At 64.0% G+C, this 17,714-nt stretch overlaps 1 protein-coding gene across 1 annotated transcript in view; it reads right to left on the reverse strand.

The window, feature by feature from the left end:
- The window catches only part of GPC1 (glypican 1), a 29,208-nt gene extending 21,747 nt beyond the window's left edge, over positions 1-7,461 (reverse strand). The window contains exon 1 of the mRNA XM_030857575.2: positions 7,089-7,461. Within this exon, the coding sequence (XP_030713435.1) occupies positions 7,089-7,254 (166 nt within the window). The 5' untranslated portion in view covers positions 7,255-7,461. The remainder of the gene's footprint in view (positions 1-7,088) is intronic.
- Between the last annotated feature and the right edge of the window lie 10,253 nt (positions 7,462-17,714).

Below are 17,714 nucleotides of genomic sequence, written 5' to 3' on the forward strand. Positions count from 1 at the left end.
GACCGAGGCCGGGGCTGGCTCCTGGACACTTCAGTGGGTGGGAAGGAGTGGTGAGGAGGCGGGCCCTGCAGGGCCTCCGCTTGCTGGCCTGCTCCAGCCCAGGTGCTCTCCTTGGCCCCAGGCCCGGCTGTGGCCACCCTGTCCATCCTGTCCACCTGTAGGGCCCTGGGCTCCGTCACACTGCAGACGCGCGAGCTGATGGGAGGCCTGCCTCACGGTGCTGCTGGCTGGTCCTCACCTGATGCTGGACCCCATCTTCCATCTCCTGCCTCCCCGCAGCCCCGGACTCGACCAGGTCACAAACTGCCTGGCCTCCCCCTGCCGGAGTCCGAGCCCGCACAGCTCTCCTCCTCCAAGATGCAGCAGGGGCGGCAGGCAGGGTGCTGGGCCTCCAGGGGCCCGAGGTCAGGGCAGATGGTGAGGGAGCAGGGTGGATGGAGCCCGCCGGGCCTGGCCTGTCATCCAGCCAAGCCTCTAGAACCCAGGGAGCACTTCGTACAAATCGGCAGCCAGCGTCCTCGGCTGGGCCACGGAGCCAGAAGCCAGCGGCCCGCCCACCTCCCCTCCCCACACCCTGCCCCGCACGCTGTGTGCCCTGCTCAGGGGCCCTCGCACTTGTTGTGGGGGGACCCCCAGCCTGTCTATGGCAAGCTGCTGTCAGCGAGCCACAACTCTCCCAGACGGGTGCCCCTGACCCCCACGAAGGTCATCAGCTGAGCCCCTCACTGCCCAGCCAGGCTCTGGGACGTGCCACAAGTGAGATGCGTCAGCTGAGCCCCTCACTGCCCAGCCAGGCTCTGGGACGTGCCACAAGTGAGATGCATCAGCGGGTCGGCAGTTACCAGACTCTGAATGTCAGAATGAGTGGCCCCCGGCCCTCCTCTCAGACTCAGTTGGAGTTGGAGAAGTTAAGGCCTACAGGGTGCAGAGCTCTGGCCATTTTCCTGAGAAGCCTGCAGGCTGGTGGAGGTGAGAATGGTCTGACACCGTCACTCCAGCACCAAGGCCCCGGTGCACGTCGGGGCCGAGACCCTGAGCCTGTGGCATGGGCCTGTCCTGAGGAGACACCCACCGAAATACCCAGAGCCCAGGATCCCCGCCCTGGACAGCACGCACCCGAGAGTGAGGTGCCACGCCTGCAGTGGGCTGAACTCTGGCCCTCGTTCGTATGTCAGAGTCCCCAGGACTCTGACATATGAACCCCCAGGACGCTGACATATGCCCCCCAGGACTTCAGGACGTGAGCTCATTTGAGTGTGGGGTCTTTGCAAGTGTAACTGGTTGGGCCCCTAACTTGATAGGATTGGTGTCCTCATTTCCATAAAGTGAAATTCAGAAGCAGACCAGCACAGGGACACCTACTCATAACGACAAACCCAGAGACTACAGACCAAGGGCCCCCAAGGATCGCCTGCAACCCCCAGGAGCCAGGAGAGGCCCTGGAACAGCTTCTCTCTCACGGCCTCAGGAGGTCCTAGCCCCGTGACACCTTGATCTTGGACTTCTAGCCTCTGAACTGCTAGACAATAAACTCCCGCTGTGAGGCCACCTAGCCTGCTGCACCTGTGCCAGCAGCTGGGAGAAGCGGACACACGCCTGACCCCCAGCACCCAGCCCAGCCCGGCACCACACGGGCGGCACTCAGCGTACTCACTGCTGAGGTTGCCCAGACTTGGGGAGCACCCCGGGAAAACAGGGAGAGCCCTGGAGAGCAGTGGGTGTGTTGGGGATGCCTGGGAAGCTGAGCAGCAGGGCCAAGCCCCGGAGGGAGGATGGTGATGGGCGTGTGCTGAGGGTGGGTGTGGGGAGGGCCGACCTGGCAGGAGGGGGCGCGTGTGCCAGGAAGGTGAGCCAGCCAGGAGCTGGTGGGAGCCAACGCTGAGGCCACAGGCAGACGAGGGGTGGGGTGGGTATGGCCTGGCCCCCCAGGGGCTCCTAAATCTACCCAGGAGTCCAAGATTCCTGCCAGGAAAGCCAGTATGCACCCCTCACACCCAGAGCTTCCCTTGCACCCATGGCGAGACCAAGAACAGTCGAGAAAGCTGGAAGCCCCGGCCCTGCCCCCACTGCAGGGGTCACGGCTGGGAGGACAGGACAGCCCCCACCCCACAGCTGGGGACAGGGCGTAGGGCCTGGGGTTGGGGAGGACTGCAGCACCTCCGCCTGAACCATCCGCCCAGAGCCTTCAGGCAGCTCAGAGCACCTGCCCAGGCCTGTTCCTAGACACACGTGGCAAGAATGCCGCCAACTGGCACGGGGTAGGTGCCCCGGGCTGGAGCCCTCACCCTCCTGAGCCTGTGTCCTCTCCCAAATGTGGGTGATGACCTGACCCCACAGGGCTGTGCTGACGGCTAGATGTGGTCACAGCTGGTGCCAGGGACCAGGCAGAGACATCAGACAGGCAAGGCCTGGGCCCTCAGTCTTGGTCTGAAATCTTCCTGAACCAAGCCAGGACTCAGGGAGGAGGGTCTGGCTTATAGGAGAGCTGACCAACCTCTCACCACCTGGGCGTGTCCAGGCCTGGGCCCGATTTGATACCGGCATGGCCTTGGGTGAGCCCCTCTCCTGGCCTGTCTCCCTGTCCAGGACCAGCCAGGCTGACACCTGCGCCCGTGCACGTGGGTGGCCTAGCACAGGCCCGGAGCACCCACACACCCTCTGCGCTCCTCGCGGCTCCGAAGCCCCCCTGCCGCCTGGCGGGAGTGTCCTCAGCCCCTCTCCTGGGAGGCCTCAGTGGCCCTGCAGCCCTGTCCCTTACTAGGACCGGCATGGAACCAGTCTACCAAGACCGGCCTGCCTTGTCTTCTGGACTCACCTACCCCTGGGTGGGGCATCTGTCCATGACTCCTGGGGGAGTGGCCCAGCACGGTGCTGGGGACACGCCAGGGGCTGCTCTTAGGGTCGGCCAGCAGGACACAGCTGGCCCATCCTCTGCGTACACCCCGGGCAGGGCCGCCTGATTCACGCCCCTGGAACAGCCCTCTCTAGCAGGGCAGGAGCGGCAGGCCTTCACTGGACAGGCTCCCGGGACCAGCTCAGGGTGAGGCCCGGCCACATGGAAGGCCGAGTCACCGGCAGCAGTCGGGGTGGAGGCAGGGCGGCCCCGGAGAAGGCGCAGGAGGCGATCCAGTTAAGAGGAGCTCTAACCCGGCCTAAGCAGTGGAGTCTATGACCAGAAGGCAGCTGGTGGCCCATAAGGGCCTGCCCTCGAGGCCCCATTTCAGGCCTCCAGGCTGGGGTGGCACGGGGCTTCCAGAGGACACAGAGCCCAGGACTGTTCAGCAGTTAATGCCACCGGCTTTGGAGTCAACAGACTGGGCTCTAGACCTCAGAGCTCCACGTGGGCCGAGGCCCCTGAAGAAAGCTGTGGGGCTTCTCGGCCTCAGTTACTTTTCTGTGAAGCAGGTCTGCAAAGATCCCTCCTCATCTGCTGTACCAGCTAGACAGTCACGCGGAGGGACCCACGCTGAGGGCTCCCAAGTTCCAGACACCACTGCCTGCAGGCCCTCCAGGGGCCTCTAGGGCGGGGGGCAGAGGGGAGGACATGCCTGAGGCAGCCGCAGAGTGCCTGGCGTCCGCATGCACCCCTCCTACAGCCTTCCGGTGGTCGTGACTATTCCCGTTGTCACACGTGAAGAAACAGAGGCACAGAGAAGCCAGGTCGGGGGTGGTGGCGGCGGGGAGGCTGACGCGGCAGGGTTGGCCTCTGAGCCCAGGCCCATGGAGGACGTCCCGCCCCTCGGAGGAGCACGCGGCGTGTCCGGCACCAGCAAGGGCCAGGCCGCCGCATCGTGCAGGTGGCCCCCCTACCTGTGGTTCTCCCCACAGCGGGGGGGGGGGGGCGTATCCTGCCCTCACACTGGGGATGATGAAACCTCAGCTGCTCTAGTGGTGAAGGGACAGCAGCAGCTGGAGGCCACGGACCACCCTGGGGCCCCAAGCCAGGCACACGGGGGCCTCTGCCCTCTGAACAGGCAGCGTGCGCACAACCGTCTGCTGTGAGGCCGGGCTGTATGCAGACGGCCTGCGAGAGCCTCACGGCCGAGGGACAGACTCGGAGGGCTCTCAGCCTCGGGCAGGACGGCGCAGAGAAGCAGCGGTTTCTGCTGGGAGGCTAAGGGGTGGTCCTCGGTGGGGAATCCACAGGCAGCCGGGGTCCAGGAGCAGAGGGGCTGCCCACCAGTCCGTGTTGCACTGACAGGCCCACGCTCCCCTCTGACCTCCATCCCCAAAGTCCAGGCCCCTTCTCCTGTGCCCAGGCCCTCCGTCTCCCACTGCCCACCCACCAGGGCTGGCATACAGCAGGCCGTGTGCGGGTCTCCAGCAAGTTGTGACTGAGAACCTACTTTGTGCCAGGAACTGTGCCAGGCTCCGTGGCTACTAGAGAACAGTACAGACAGAGGTGGCCTCTGCCCCCAGGGCCTCAGCGAAGGGTCAGAGAGATACACGGCAAACCGTGTCAAGTGTCAGGAGGCCGAGCAGATGCTCAGGAGACATCTGGGGACCAGAAGCCACCCCACAGGCAGAGACAGAAGATGGCCGGCCCGTGTGCGTGCGTGCGTGTGCGTGCGCGCGTGTGTGCGCGCGTGTGTGCATGTGCACGCGCGTGTGTGCATGTGCGTGCGTGAGATGCAGCCCGGGGCTGGGCTTTTCCCCAGTGTTGCAGAGGGAGCCAGCTAGAGAGGTAGTTCCCCCTCACCTTCCACACAGCGCTCTGGCCGGAGGGAGGGCTACCTGCGCTGTGCAGCCCGTAAGAGGGGATGTGACCATCGTCCTCATCACGGCCGCGCCTGGCTGTCCATCCAAAACGCTACACACAGTCACGAGCGGGAGCCCCGTGCGCACTGATGGTCCCTCCTTCGTGAGCCCACACCATTTCTGCTCTCCCGGGCAGCACAGGCCGGAAAGCCCACCCAAAGACCCAGGGCCGCCCTCCCTCCCTTCCAACGACTAGCAAGCGTTGAGTCTCTACCCCACCAGCCAGCCCAGGCGTCCACCCCGGGGGCTCCCCAGGCTGGAGAAGTCTGCCTGCCGGCTGGCAGGACAGGAGACCAAAGGCCCGGATCCCCGAGAGCAGCGTGTCACCACGGGGCCACCAGAGGGCGCCCGTTCCACGGAGCCCGGCCAAGTTGCTCGAGCAGGAGAGGACAGGACTGGCCGCTGCCTTGGGAGGTCACCCTGTTTCCTTCACCCCACGTGGCACTGGCACTCTCCTCGGGGCCTGGGCCCTGCAGGGCACTCTCCAGTTCAGGTGCTTACGGGGGAGGCTGAAGCCATAGGGGGTCGGGGAGAGCAGCTTCCCAGAAGCCCCTGGACCTGGGACGGAGAAGCCACGGGCACTGGTCAGGAGGGGGCGCAGTCCAGGCCCCGGCGGGGCAGCACCTGAAGCCCTGGCTGGCACGGTGCTTGGACAGCTGCTGGGCGGCCGTACACCCCCCCCCCCCGTCATGTGCGCAGCAAGGCACTCTGCTGGTCCTGGGTCCCCAACCCACTGCAGCCCCAGCCCAAGGAGGCCAAGACCCAGCCCCCCGCTGGCCCCGCCTCACCTTCTCCAGCCTGCCCTGCTCTCTCCTAGCCCTCGACGGCTGCCCAGACTCTGCCACTCTGTCTCTCAGCCTAACTGGGACAGAGGCCTGTGGATGCGATCAAGTTTAGGATGGTCCCGAGGACACAGCGGCCGAGTGGGAGTGGACGTGTGAAGGAGAGCTGTGGGGCGAGGGGACCTTGGAGTGCCGTCTAAGATCGGGGCTGGGTGAGGGCAGCTGCTCAGCTGCCCTGAGACCCTGGTGTCCAGGGGAAGGGATTCAACCGAAAGGCCAGGGATTCCCGGGCATTAGCTCCTCTGTTTGCACGGCGGGTGGCGGGGCTTATGAACCAACGTGTGCTGGCCCCAGGCACCCAGATGTGCCCCCCAAAACCTGTCCCCTAGGGAGGGTGGCAGCCCTGACAATGACAGGGCTTTGCCAGCAGACAGAGGCACAGGAAGGCCTACCTTGGGGGACTTGAACCCGGGGCAGGGGGCTGTCAAGGTATCAAGGCAGAGGCTTCTGTGTGGGTCCTGCCCTGCTGGGGGCCAGGGTCCAGGGCCTGGCTGCCCCCTCCCATTCCCCAGCAAGACACGGCCATGGACTTGCCCCTCACACTCCTCTCTCGCTCAGAACTCCTGTGGCTGTGGTCATTCCATGTCCCCCGTGTCACTACTCGAATGCCCCCTCCCCACCCCCGCCCCAGTTTGGGAGGAGTTCCCCAGGGCAGGAAGCTGGTCTGCTCCGCTCTCATCCACCGTGTCCCAGGCCCCCTGAACAGACGCGCAGACCCACGGTGGTTCTGGACACATTCGCAGTTGGAGGAAAAAGCCTGGGGGGTGTCTGTGAAATCCTTAGACCTCCACCCTCACTCCAGTCCCCAGAGCTCCTTAGAGGCCTGCAGGGAGGGTGTGGGCAGGACTGCGGGCAGCTGCAGGCTGAGGCCGCCTGAGACGGCGATGCTCTTACAAAGAAATGACACGGCCCCTGGGCGGGATCCAAGGCGCCGACCACCTGCAGCTGGACTCCCCGCCCGAGGCGGCCCTGAGTGCCGGGCGAGCACAAGTTCCCCGGGCAGGAATCCCTGCGAGGTGATGTTCCCTTCCCGGTGGCAGAGGTCGAGCCTCTCCACCCTCGCCCCCGCCCCTCCCCGAGCGCACAGTTCGCTCCCGACCTCCCCGGGGCCCCTAGGCTGACTCTGCCGGGGACCCCCGGGAATCCCCGGGCCGACCCGAGGCGCCTCCCGGAGAGGGCCGCACAGCCGGTGGGAGTCCCCAGCCCATGGCCGCCGTCGGCTGCGCCCCGACAGCCGGCCCCGCAGCTCAGCCCTGCCTGTCCCGGAGGACGCACCGAGCCGGGGACCGCCCGGTCCGCCGCCCGGCGAGGAGAGCTCCGCCGGGAAGGGGCCGGTGTGCGTGTAGGGGGCCGGGGGGCGGCCGAGCGGAGCAGAGGAGACCCGGGCGGAGGGAGGGCGGCTCGGGGCGCGGAGGCGCAGGGCGGACGAGGGCAGAACGGGAGAGAGAAGGGGGCGCAGGGGAGACCCGGGAGCGCCGGGTCACTCACCCGAGATCTCCGCCTGGGGCACGTCGCTCAGGCTGAAGCCCTTGGTCCCGTAGATGTGGCGGACTTCGCCGCAGCTCCGACTCTTGCTGGCAGGGTCCCCGTGGGCGCAGGCGGCCAGTGCGACGGCCACGCACAGCAGCCACCAGCCTCGGGCCCGGAGCTCCATGGCGGGGCCGGCGGCGCCCCCGGCCGGGCCCGTGCAGCCCCCGCCCGCGAAGGGCAGAGCCAAGGTCCCGGCGCACTCGGCTCGCGGTCCGGAGGCGCCGGCGGCAGGGGAGGCGGAGACAACAAAAGCCGGCGGCGGTTGGGCGCGGGACGCGCGGGGCGCGAGGTCCGGCCGCTCTCTCCGGCGGCCCAGAGCGCGGCAGGCGAGCGCGCAGTCCCGGCCCGGCCCCTCGGCGGCCCGGGAGAGGGGCGGGGAGGGGCGCGCGGGGCGGGGCGCGCAGGGGCGGGGCGGGGCGCGGCGCGGGGGCGCGATCCGAGGCGCACGGGGCGCCCGTCCTGCTCCCGGGGCCGCCCGGCTCGCGCGGATCTGTTGACTGCTGGAGGGAAGCGGGGTGGCCCGGAGCGCGCGGGCCGTGTCCGGGGTCCCCGAGGGCGGGCCCTCCACTCCCAGCGCCCGGGGCGGCGGCACCACCTGTGGGGGCGGGGGCGGGGGTGCTGAGGCAGGGCTTCCCCCGCCGGACGTGACATCACGCCTTCCGCGCGCCTATCAGGGGCTTCCCCGCCCCCAGCCGAAGTCGGCATCCCTCCCGTTTTCTCTCTCCTCGGATCAGGCCGTGCCTTCCTGCACCCTGGCCGCGTGCCTCGCGCGTCCGCTTCCACAGCCTTGGTCCCCTTTGTCCCCCGCCCGCACCTGGCCTGCACGCCTTTACGGCCCCTCGCCCCGCGCCCATTTCAGCCTCCTCTCCCGCGGCTCCAGCTCACACTTGATTTTTAATGTGGAGGAGAGTGGGGGGCTGTACGTGGGAAACTAGCCAAGAGTCTAGACCTCGCGCGCGCCCGTTCCTGCGTAGAGGCAAAACCAACGAGTTAGTTGTTGGAGATCGTCAGCGGGTTTTGTGTCCCCTCCACGTGATGCTTTGGATGCTCGAGAAGCGAGCGAGGGGGGCAGAAGCTTGTCCGTTGGCTTGGGCCGCTGGGCGGTGGCAGGTGACCTCTTGGGGAAGGGATGGCGTCGGGCCGACAACAGGTCAGATCGCTGGGGGCTGAGGAGAGCGTGACAGTGAGTGAGGCGGCGGGGGACCGTGCAGGGCGGGTGGACAGTGCTGGTAGCCGCAGAGGATGGGGATGCGGGCCGCGGGAAGTGAGGTGAGCGACCGGGGCGGGCGGACGGGAGCTGAGGGCGCCTCCGTTTCTTCCTTGCCGGCTGCTGCACTCCCCCACCCCGTTCCTGCTCTCCTGATACGTGTGCAAAGGCCCCAGAGACCACCAGGCCATGACCCCGGGTGCCTGATTGGTTGAAATGGGGGGAAATGCAGTCAATAGGCACCCTTGGAAGAGGACCCCAGGGTAACCACCCTGTGCCAATAAGGGCGCCCAGACCTTGAACCTGGGGGCTAATGGTTTCACCTCACGGCAGGACAGGAAGGAGGGCCCCACGCCTCCCCTGGGGTTCCCTGAGTGCTGGCTCAGCAGCCTCAGAGGGGCCTTGCAGCCTTCTACCCCCTCGCCCAGAGACACTGAGTCATCGTGTGAGAGGGGCTGGGAGGCCCCTACCCCAGCGTGCTGGCCCCAACCCTGCTCACGCACCTGCCGCCCGGTCCCGCTGGTGACTCCCAGATCCCGTGCAGCGCTCAGGCCAGCCCGTCCCTGCTTGCCCGTGCCCAGTGCAGCTGCCTGGATGCCTCCCCCATGCCCGCCGGGCCCCTGCCCCCCCTTCTCTTTAGGAGCTCGCCTCCAGCCACGTGCTTCCGGGTCAGGCAGGAGCCAGACAGCCGGAGGCTCGATGGAGTCACACACGCTTACTGCCGTTGTTACGGGGATCCATCGCCTCCTCTTAATCTGGCCAGACGGGGAGATTTCTCAGGGTGGCGTCGGCGTCCAGTGCGTTTCTGGGCCTCCAGACAGGGGTGTGGCCAGAATGTCCACGTGCCGTGCTCGCGTGGCCGGTTTTCAGGACATGGTGGTCACGGGCACGGCCCCTACACACGCCCCTCCCAGGTGTACGATGACTCCATCCCCTAGAGAAATCCTCACCACTGCCTGCAAGGTCCCTGTGTCATTCCCCTCCAGAGGTCACGACCCTCGCAGCCAGGGCCCTTCCCCTAGTGTCCCCTAGTGGGGAGACACGCCCCCAGCTGGATCCGAGCTCTCATTTCCCTGACGTCGAGGGGAGGCGGGTAAGTGAGGGGCGCAGTGTCCCTTTGGAGAGTGGCTGTAAGGAGAACTGGGGATGGCAGCCGGGCACCCTCCCCTCCCCGGGGGTGCGGGGCTCTGGCTGTGTTCCTCTTGGTCTCCTCCACGTTGGGTGGCTTCATGGGTGCTCAGCCTCTGTGCACTTGAGGGGGTCGAGTGGAGGCCAGGGGCCAGGCTGGGGCGGAGGTTCTTCCCAGGGCACAGGCGTGCCTCCCCACCAGGTGCAGTTTCTTGCCAGTTTTCCATCATCAGGACCCTTGATGACTGAAAGTGACAGGAAGCCTCCGTGAGGAAAGGAGATGCATCGTCGTGGTATCCGGCACTGGCTGGCTCCCTGGTCCTGTCCCGGAGCGAACGGATCAGACCCGAGTTCAAATCCTGGCCCTCCCACTTGTCCGCAGCGTGATTCTGGATGTGGCACTCGGCTCAGTTTCCTTATTTCCTCTGTGAGGATCTAGGAGGGAGGTCTGTGCCCAGCGTGGACCCAGCTCCTGGGGGCCCCTTCTCAGGGCCTGAGAGGAGGCAGTAATGAAGGCCCTGCCACGGTGTTGGCCTGTGGCCCAGCGGTATGCCAGGCGGGACCATCCTTCCGGCTCTGGAGGGGCCGGCGCCTGCCAGAGGGCCTTGCTGACAAGGAGCTGGAAGGCCGGGTGCGGAGGCAGCTGACTGCTAGGTGGTCACGGCTCGAGGCGGCTCTGCCAGGTCACGGGGCCTCGGGGACCCGGAGAGGAGATGCCTGTGCACCTGCAGTGTTCCTTCACCTCTTCCATCCAGTTGCCCGGCCCGCAGAGCCCCCTTCCTTGCTGCCCCGCCCAGGGGAGTGCTTATGTTGTACAGACGTGGACACTGTTACTGGGCGAGGGAAGGGGCCCGTCCCAGGTCATGAAGCCCAGAGGAGCTGCCCCAGTGCCAGCTGCCGGGACTCCGCTGTTCCTGAGGCACAGCTGCCTCTGCCAGGCCCCCACTTACTGCCCCGGCCCTGCCGTTCAGATCTAGTGCCCGTCTGGGGCCGCCCAGGGTGAGGGATCCCCACACCGCCCGGGCTTCGGGAGCCAGGGCCGGGTCACACTGGGGAGCGCCTCGTGAGCCCACACGTGGCTGCTGTGGCTCCAGCCAAGACCACCACCTCCTGCTTTGGGGCCCTGGTCCGCCAGACGTGCGGGCACAGACGTGCAATGGAAGGAAGGGAGGAAGGTGAGTGGTTTGCTCATGAAAAGGAAGTGGCATCGTCCCTGAACGAGTGGGTGTGTGGTGGACTTGCCCTCTGCTTACACCAAGGGAGGGCTGACAAGAAAGGGACCATTTAGAGTCATCTCGGAAGGGGGCCTGTGCTCTCCCACGTTTCCGTCTTCTCGAGGAGTGACCCCGAGTCCTGAAGGGCAGCACCCTGCCCCCCACTTCCTTTCTCCGGCCAGGGCGGGGTCAGGGCATGGTGGGCCCCGCTGCTCAGAAGACGGGGAGTGAGCGGGTCGCCGGATCCACACACTAGGGCTGCTGGCCCGCTGGCCTCCACCTCTGGATCCCCACGGGCCCGTGCTCCCCTTCCCCAGCTATTGCGGAGCAACAGGGGAGCCCCCAAAGCAAGTGTTCAGATAGACTGAGCAATTCCATCCACGTGTCTGCTGACGACCGCCACTGCCAGCCGTGTCCCTGACGAGGGCCCCATCTTGTTGGCAGTAAGGCACGGGGTCAGAGGGCACTGGGCAGGACAGGTAGGCTGCCACACCCTGACCCACTGGGGCCCCGGAGGTGTTGTGATGCCCTGGGAGTCAGTGGAGGACACAGGGTCCCCCCGCCTCTGTAGGGCACGGGGGCCCCAGGCCGCAGCCTGAGAGAGGAAGTAGATGCCACTGATAGAGGGTGTGGCTGATAGAGGGGAATGTGACACTGGCTGAGCAGGGGCTCCGCCAGGCGGGGCGTCTGCAGACGGAATCAGGGTCCCTGACAGGGCTCCCCAGAGCCTGGGGGTGGGAGGGGGAGCCACTCTGTGGGCCTCGTGGATGCCACCGGCTTCCTGCAGCTCCTTGCCTCTGGGGGGAGGTGGGAGAACACTCAGAGTCCCTCACTCGTCAGCTCGGGAATGTGTCTCTCGTCCTTATAAAGGGTCTCGGCCCAAGGCCACCCCGGGATCGCCCCAGTGTGGAGACCCAAAGTTGGCCCCCACTCTGCCCAGACACTCAGTGGGACTCTGGAGGCCCCCCAGACGCGGGCCTCGTCCCAACCCCCAGAAGACTGACTCTGCTCTGAGACCGAGCTGCTCCCCAAGCCGGGGCAGGGGCTGCCTCGGGAGGAGGCCCTTGCTGAGCACCGTGGGGTCAGCAGGTCAGACGAAACACGGGTTCTCTTGTTCCGCAAGGTGGTCCTACCTGTCCCCCCGCCCGGCTCAGACTTTAAGGCAGACTTGTTGGCAGCCTGCTCAGCTCTGCGGGGCCCTTTGATCTGCCAGCAGCCTGGGCAGGCCTCTCGTGCACGCGGGGCTCGCTGGGGAGGAGCTGCGCGGGCGGGGCGGCCGAGTCTGGGGTCTGCGCACCCACTGGAGGAGAAGGCCCCACCCTCAGCCCTGGGCCCGCCTGGCGCACGCTTCCCTGTGCCGCCTTCCTCGCCCTGGCGCCTTGGCCCGTCCCCGGGGAAGGGGTAAGCCGGGACCCGGGGTGTCCAGGCACCGTCTGGCGTGTTGGGGCGAAGCTCTCCCGGCCCAGGCCACCGGAAGCTTGCTGCATTCCGGCTGGGCTGGCTGGCTCCCTCCCTGCCTGGTTCCGTGGGCCCCTCCGCACCTCTTCCCTCCTGGACCATCGCTGGCTTCTCATCTTTTCTCTCTCCAGTCCATATGGCCGGGCTGCTGGTTCTAGAGCCAGCTTCTACCCAAAGCCTGCAAAGACTCTGCCTGCAGGGTGATGCCAGAGAGCCCCCGGCCACGCACTTTGCGGCTGACCGCTGACCGTCACGTTAAACCAAGCCAGGCCGCTCCCTCCGCCCCAGACAAACCTGGCTCTTCACTCCCGGAATCTTCCACTCGTCTTGGGGCAGGTCTGAGGTTGCTTCCAGCCCCAGAGGTTTGGGGCCAAGGACATATGTGTCCACGCAGATGCAGCACCCGAGACCTCGCGGAACCTCGAGGGAAGTCGGTCTTCCGCACTTGAGGCCTTCCAGCATTCCTTCATCACCCGGAGAGCCCTCGGGCTGGGTCCCCAAAGCAAAGAGCAGTTTCCAGGGCTCGGTCAGGCTCGAGACATCCTCTGAGAACCCCGTGGAGGACTCGCCCCTGGGAGGAGCTGGCCCAGAAGCACCAGGGTCCGCCACGTGGCCGAAGGAGGACCTAGATTCCAGTTGTCATTTTCAGGAAGAGGCAGGTCGGCATCTACAAGGCATCACCTTGCTCGCTCACCTAGATGCTTCCTGAGCTCCTGTAGGCGCGGGCCCCGTGCTCGCCTCGTGGGCCAAGATCCCAGCATGCCCAGGACACGATGATTCCTCTGCACCACGCGGCCGCTGAGTGGTGCTCCAGGAACGGACCTCTCTCTGACTGGCTGTCCCAATCTTTGCTGCTCCTGACGAAGGTGCCCCGGGCTGCAGGGCCGTCGGTCCGAGGGTCTTCCCCAGGGAGTCCGCCTGAGAGAAAGGGCTGAGTCGGCAGGGAGGACGGGAGAGGTGGCCAGGCTGGGGGCCCCTGTCGGCCAGCCCGGGAGGAGCAGAGAACAGTGGGCAGGTGGATCTGGCCTCAGCAGCCTTGGTGGGCAGCCCACGGGCTGGGGGCGGGGCCTGTACGCCGGGCTGAGGAGGCCCCCAGCCTGTGTGGTCAGGACCCGGCCCAGCCACCCAACGCTCAGCCCACCATGCGCTGTGTGAAGCTGGGGCCGGGGCAGAGCCAGGCAGGGGACAGAGTGTGGGCCCACAGGGAAGCGCTTTCTCCTGGGGGGCCCTGCAGGGTCCAAGGAGCAGGTCTTGTAACCTTGGCAGTGCACCGAGTCCCAGGGTGGGAACTCGCGTCTTCCGGACCCCGAGGGGAGGCACTGGCAGGTGGGGCTGAGAGAAGACTCGAGCCGCCGTGGTCTGCCAGTGACACTGCCGGGCTCTGACTCTCTGTGCAGGAGTAAAAGCCTCCTGGGTGGGAGGGGACACCTGACGCTGAACCAGGGACCCCTACCCCTGGAAACGGGCGGAAGGTGGGAGGAAGGGGTAGTCAGGGGGCAGGCTGCTTCCAGAGTCAGGGGTGCGCTGCCGGGAAGGACGGCGTGGGGAGCGGTTCGGCCTCGTCCTGCCCTGCTGTCCTGGGTGCAACCCAAGGTGAGGGAGGGTTCTGGCCCTGGCCCTGCGCACGGGAGGCTACAGGCCCCTGTCCCCCAGCACAGCAGGGACATCCCCATGGATAAAGGAGGCACCGGCTGGAGCAACACGGCTGAGGAGTTGGGTGAGAAAGGGGAGGCTGGTGACCACAGCTGCAGCCATGACCTGGCCTGTTGGGTCGTTCCTACAGCCAAGCTCAGCCCGAGTGTCCCAGACCTGGGCCAGTTCTGGGTGAGCAGGACGTGGCCATGGCCCACCTTTGCTGGGAGGCGGGGGGCACTGGAGGTCAAGTGTCCCCTCCGCGTAGGCAGCTGGTGACTTAGACCGGATGGTGACGTTGACCAGTTTGCCTGTCACCTTGGCGCCTGCCCTTCAGTGAGAATCTGGCAAAGGTGTCCCCGAGATGGGGACAGACGGGCCGGCCTAGCCCTTCCCGAGGGCCCCAGATCAAAGGGCTCCCCAGGCCTGAGGCTGGGGCTGGAGCCGGGGAGGGTGGCCTGAGGTGCCTGCCCACTGTGCCCTCAGCCCCCGGCCCGCAGCCCCAGTGCCCTTGCCTCGCCCCGAGACCTCTCCCCTCATCCCCTCCAACACAGCTGAGCCACCCCAGGAGGGCACTGTATCCTTTGCTTCCTGCCTTATCGCATAGGAAAAGTGGGCGCGATGCAAGGTTGTTCCCTGAATAGCCAAATAACCTTAAAAAGGGACAACAAAGTTGAAGGAGGTACATTTCTCAATTTCAAAACCCACTACAAAGCTACAGTAATCAGATAGCGTGATACTGGCGTAAAGACGTAGACCAATGGAATAGAAGTAAGCCCGTGCATGTCTATGGTCAATTGGTTTTCCACAAGGGTGTGGAGACCATTCGCTGAGAGAGAGAATAGTCCCTTCAACAAATGGTGCTGGGATAATGAAGTTAGAGCCCTAGCTCACACCATACACAAAAATTAACTCAAAATGGCTCAGAGACCTAAATGGGAAGAGCTAAAGCTATAAAACTCTTAGAAGAAAACAGGGGTCGATCTTCATGACCTTGGATTTGGCGATGAGCTTTTAGCTAGGACACCAAAAGCACAGGCAACAAAAGAAAAAAGTTGATACATTGGACTTCTTCACAGCAGTGAGGTCGCAACAGCGAGAGGCCCGCGTACCGCAAAAAAAAAAAAACCCACAAGGAAGCACCATTTCATACCCACAAGGATGGATATAATAAAAAAGATGGAAAATAACAAATGTTGGCCAGGACGTGGAGAATTTGGAACTGCCGTACATTGCTGATGGGAATGTAAAATGGTGCAGCCCCTGGGCAGAACAGTTTGGTGGGTCCTCATTTGACCTGGCTATTTTACTCCTAGGTATATATACCCCAAAGAACTGACAACAGGCAGTCAAACAAGAACTTGTACATGAGTGTTCACAGCAGCATTATTCACAGCAGATAAAATGCGGAAACAACCCCAGTGTCCACCAACTAGTGAGTGGATAAAGCAAGTGTGGTCTGTCCACACGATGTAGTATTCACCCATGAAAAGGAATGAGGTGCTGACACAGCCCACGACCTGGATGAACCTCGAAATCACTGCGCTCAGTGGACGGAGCCGGTCGCAGAAGCCACGCGTTGTCTGGTTCCTCTATACGAAGCGTCTGGAGGAGAGAAATCCACAGGGGCAGAAAGCAGGCTGGTAGTAGCCAGGGGCTGGGGCGGGCGGTGAATGTGGAGTGACTGCCAATAGGCGAGGCTTCCTCCTGGGGTGACGAGAACGTGTTAGAACCAGAGAGAGGTGGTGCTTGCACGGCATTGTGAAGGCACCAAACGTCACCGAACTGTATGCTTTAAAATGGTTAATTTTATGCCACGTGAATTTTACGTAACCCGCTCCCCACCAAAAAGAACCAGGGCTGTCATTCTTTGTAAGTCTGATTAATTTGAGTGAAGCCTAGGAGCACACCTGGCGTGAGCCATCCTCCTGGGATGTTCTTGTGATAAGCTGTTGTGACAGTTCCTTCCAGAGTGGGGACAGCGAGGAACACCAGAGTTACAGGGAAGGAGGCAAGCGGGCAGTGCGTCCTCCTCTGACTCCAGCCCTGGTGGGGACCTGCATTTGTCAGCTCGAAGGCAGGTCCCCTGGGAGGGAGGGAAGGGGTGGCGAGGGGAAGTGCGTGGCAGGAGCAGAGCTTCTCGAGCTCTGAGTCTTTAGTTTCCCACCCACTGGGAATGCATCTACCCTTTCACAGCAGACAAGAGCAATGTCGTCGCAATGTCAGGTGCCCATAGAGCCTTCTCCGTGTGCCACTGACGCGTCACCACCAGGTCAGGAGAGCAGGCCACGGAGCTCACAACGGGAACTGGCGCGTCCATCCTTCATCCACAGGTGAGTGAGGCTGCTCCCCGACACCCCCCTCCCCTGACCCTCCACCTCAGGCTCCCTGGCTCAGGGACTCCCGGGGAGATAGTCGCCTTTGCTCTGACCAGCACAGGCTGGCCCTCACCTGAGTGTTCACACCCTGCACATGTCCCTCATGCCCTGGTCCAGGCCACGAAGACCCCCGATGTCCTGCTTCTTCATCCTCAGGGGCCTGTCCTGTGGGGATGGGACACACCCCTCAGGACCGCGTTCAGAATGAGGCTCAGAGCGGTGGTTGCCAGCCAGCCTGCTTGCTACCCTCCCGTTGCCTCAGAGAGACCCCCAGCCTCAGGCTCCTTCCCACCCTGCAGAGTCTCTGGAAGGAGCTAGTCTCACCAAATGACCATTTCTACGTCTGCACCTTCAGGCTGTCCAGATTGGGTATTCTGACTTAACTGCAATTGTGGAAAATGCACTTCAAAACCAGAGACCTTGCCAGCCCCCTGCCCACCCCCCGCAGTGGTCAGAAACACCCGGGGACACCAGGCAGGAGCTGGGTTGGGTGCCCCCGGCGCCGGGAGTGCAGCTATGTAGGGGGTAGAAGGAGGGCCCGGGATCTTGGGACTTACAGGTGACATGCTTGGTTTGGACAGGTGGGTCCACCTGTCCGAACCAAGGAGGGTCTCCCGCAGGGCCTCGGGTAGGGGGACTGTTTGCTGCAGCCCCTGCTGGAGTGGGCGGAGGTGCTGGGGTGAGAGGTGGCCGAGCAGGCCGAAGCCCGCTGCTGTCAGCTGAGCTGCAGTGAGCGTGACCAGCAGCCAGAATCGAAAGCTTCCCAAAAACTTTAAAACATTCTCTAGTAGCGCATGTACACGTGGTTGTTATAACTCCAAATTCAGAAGTGTGTGATGAAAAATAAAGTTCCTGTTCACACCCCAGATCACACCCTCCATCCAGAGTATGGAGGTTAACACTGCAGGCATGCCCTTCTAGAACTTTCTCTGGGTCTTAGCTGGGCATCTGAGAGACCCTAATAGTTCAGGTCTATCAGGCATATTGTTGTGGAGCGTTTTGAACTGAACCCTGAGTCCTGGTGGTCATTTCACATTCGTGTGTCCAGGTCGCCCTGTCCTTTCTGTTTGTTTCCTCTTTATTCTGAAAGGCGGCTGCATTCTCCTCCTGTTTAACCACGCCTCTGCTCGAGAGTCCTGTTATTTCAGACAAATCGACATTAAACCCCACCAGTGAGTCTATGTGATCACACGTGAGTTCTTCTATAGAACAGATGATCAGAAACACGTCTGCTGAGTTATGGGGTGTGCACTTCAATATTTTAAATAAACATGGCCAAATTGTCCTTCCGAAACACCGGGCCAGGTGAAGCCCCTCGTCATGTGCCCACCTGGACGACAGGTGAATCTCACGAGTGTTTCCATCTGTGCTTCCCTAGGACTGGGAGGTTGAGATGTTCTCATAAGTTCGTGGCACCTTGCGTGTTTCCTGGGGCCCATCTATCCGAGCCCTTTGCCATCTTCTACCTTTGTTGTTGGTCTTTCTGTAATGATATCTGAGGAGTTCTCTATGGATCAAAGACAGGTCTCTCACCTGGAGTCTCCGTTGCAGATTCCACCTCGCCCGC

Source organism: Globicephala melas, chromosome 7 (assembly GCF_963455315.2).
Source record: "Globicephala melas chromosome 7, mGloMel1.2, whole genome shotgun sequence".
NCBI classification, from domain to species: Eukaryota; Metazoa; Chordata; class Mammalia; order Artiodactyla; family Delphinidae; genus Globicephala; species Globicephala melas.